Raw genomic sequence first — 679 nt, forward strand, 5'->3', positions numbered from 1 at the left:
GGGGGGGGGGGGGAGGGGTTAGGCTGTGCGAGGCCTGCCTTCATGATTACGGAGCGGCCTTACTTCAATTACCGTATGTGCGCGGCCACCTCTTCGGCTGGCTGAGCGCCTGCCACTCTCTGTACTCTACACATATGATTACTCGCGGCAAAGAGCGCAAGTCAGATTCATACACGCCGTAACTTGCACACAAATGAAATGTTGTGTAGCCCTTTTCGAAAAATTGCACGTCCATTTTCTTGTTTGGTTTTTGTCTGCTTTTTTTTCTGAAGGGTCGGTTACTTTACCATGAAGGGCGTGTGGTGGCCCAGCGCGAGCAGCCGCAGGCCCAGCCCGTGGAAGATGTTGACCATGCCGGCAACGCCCGCGTACTTGCCGAACGCCACGACGCGCTGGCCGCGCTCGTCCATCAGCTTCTCGTAGTCGATGAGGCGGATGTTCTGTAACGGACGGCGACGTCGTGTTGGTGGGCCGCCCACAGCGCAGCCCACAGCGCCGCGGTGCGCGTTGGGCGGCCCACCCTCCCGGCGCCGGCATCGGCCGCGCCGAGCTAAACCGTGGACTATTGGATCTTAAGAGTTTGAAATTTTTCCGTCAAAATGAGGAATTTTCCCGGTAAATAAAAATCGGGAAAACTAAAACTTTGAGAAAAATTCTACGAAAAGCCTAAAACTGAATT

General features: G+C 55.1%; 1 protein-coding gene across 1 annotated transcript in view; it reads right to left on the reverse strand.

Annotated features, from left to right (window-relative positions):
• The window catches only part of LOC113206348 (alpha-aminoadipic semialdehyde synthase, mitochondrial), a gene marked incomplete at its 5' end in the record, with an annotated part of 6,287 nt that extends 5,847 nt beyond the window's left edge, over positions 1-440 (reverse strand). Inside the window, 1 exon segment of the mRNA XM_052275989.1 lies at positions 288-440. Within this exon segment, the coding sequence (XP_052131949.1) occupies positions 288-440 (153 nt within the window).
• Between the last annotated feature and the right edge of the window lie 239 nt (positions 441-679).

Source organism: Frankliniella occidentalis, unplaced genomic scaffold (genome assembly GCF_000697945.3).
Source record: "Frankliniella occidentalis isolate FOCC.00 unplaced genomic scaffold, Focc_3.1 Scaffold1331, whole genome shotgun sequence".
Classification (NCBI taxonomy): domain Eukaryota; kingdom Metazoa; phylum Arthropoda; class Insecta; order Thysanoptera; family Thripidae; genus Frankliniella; species Frankliniella occidentalis.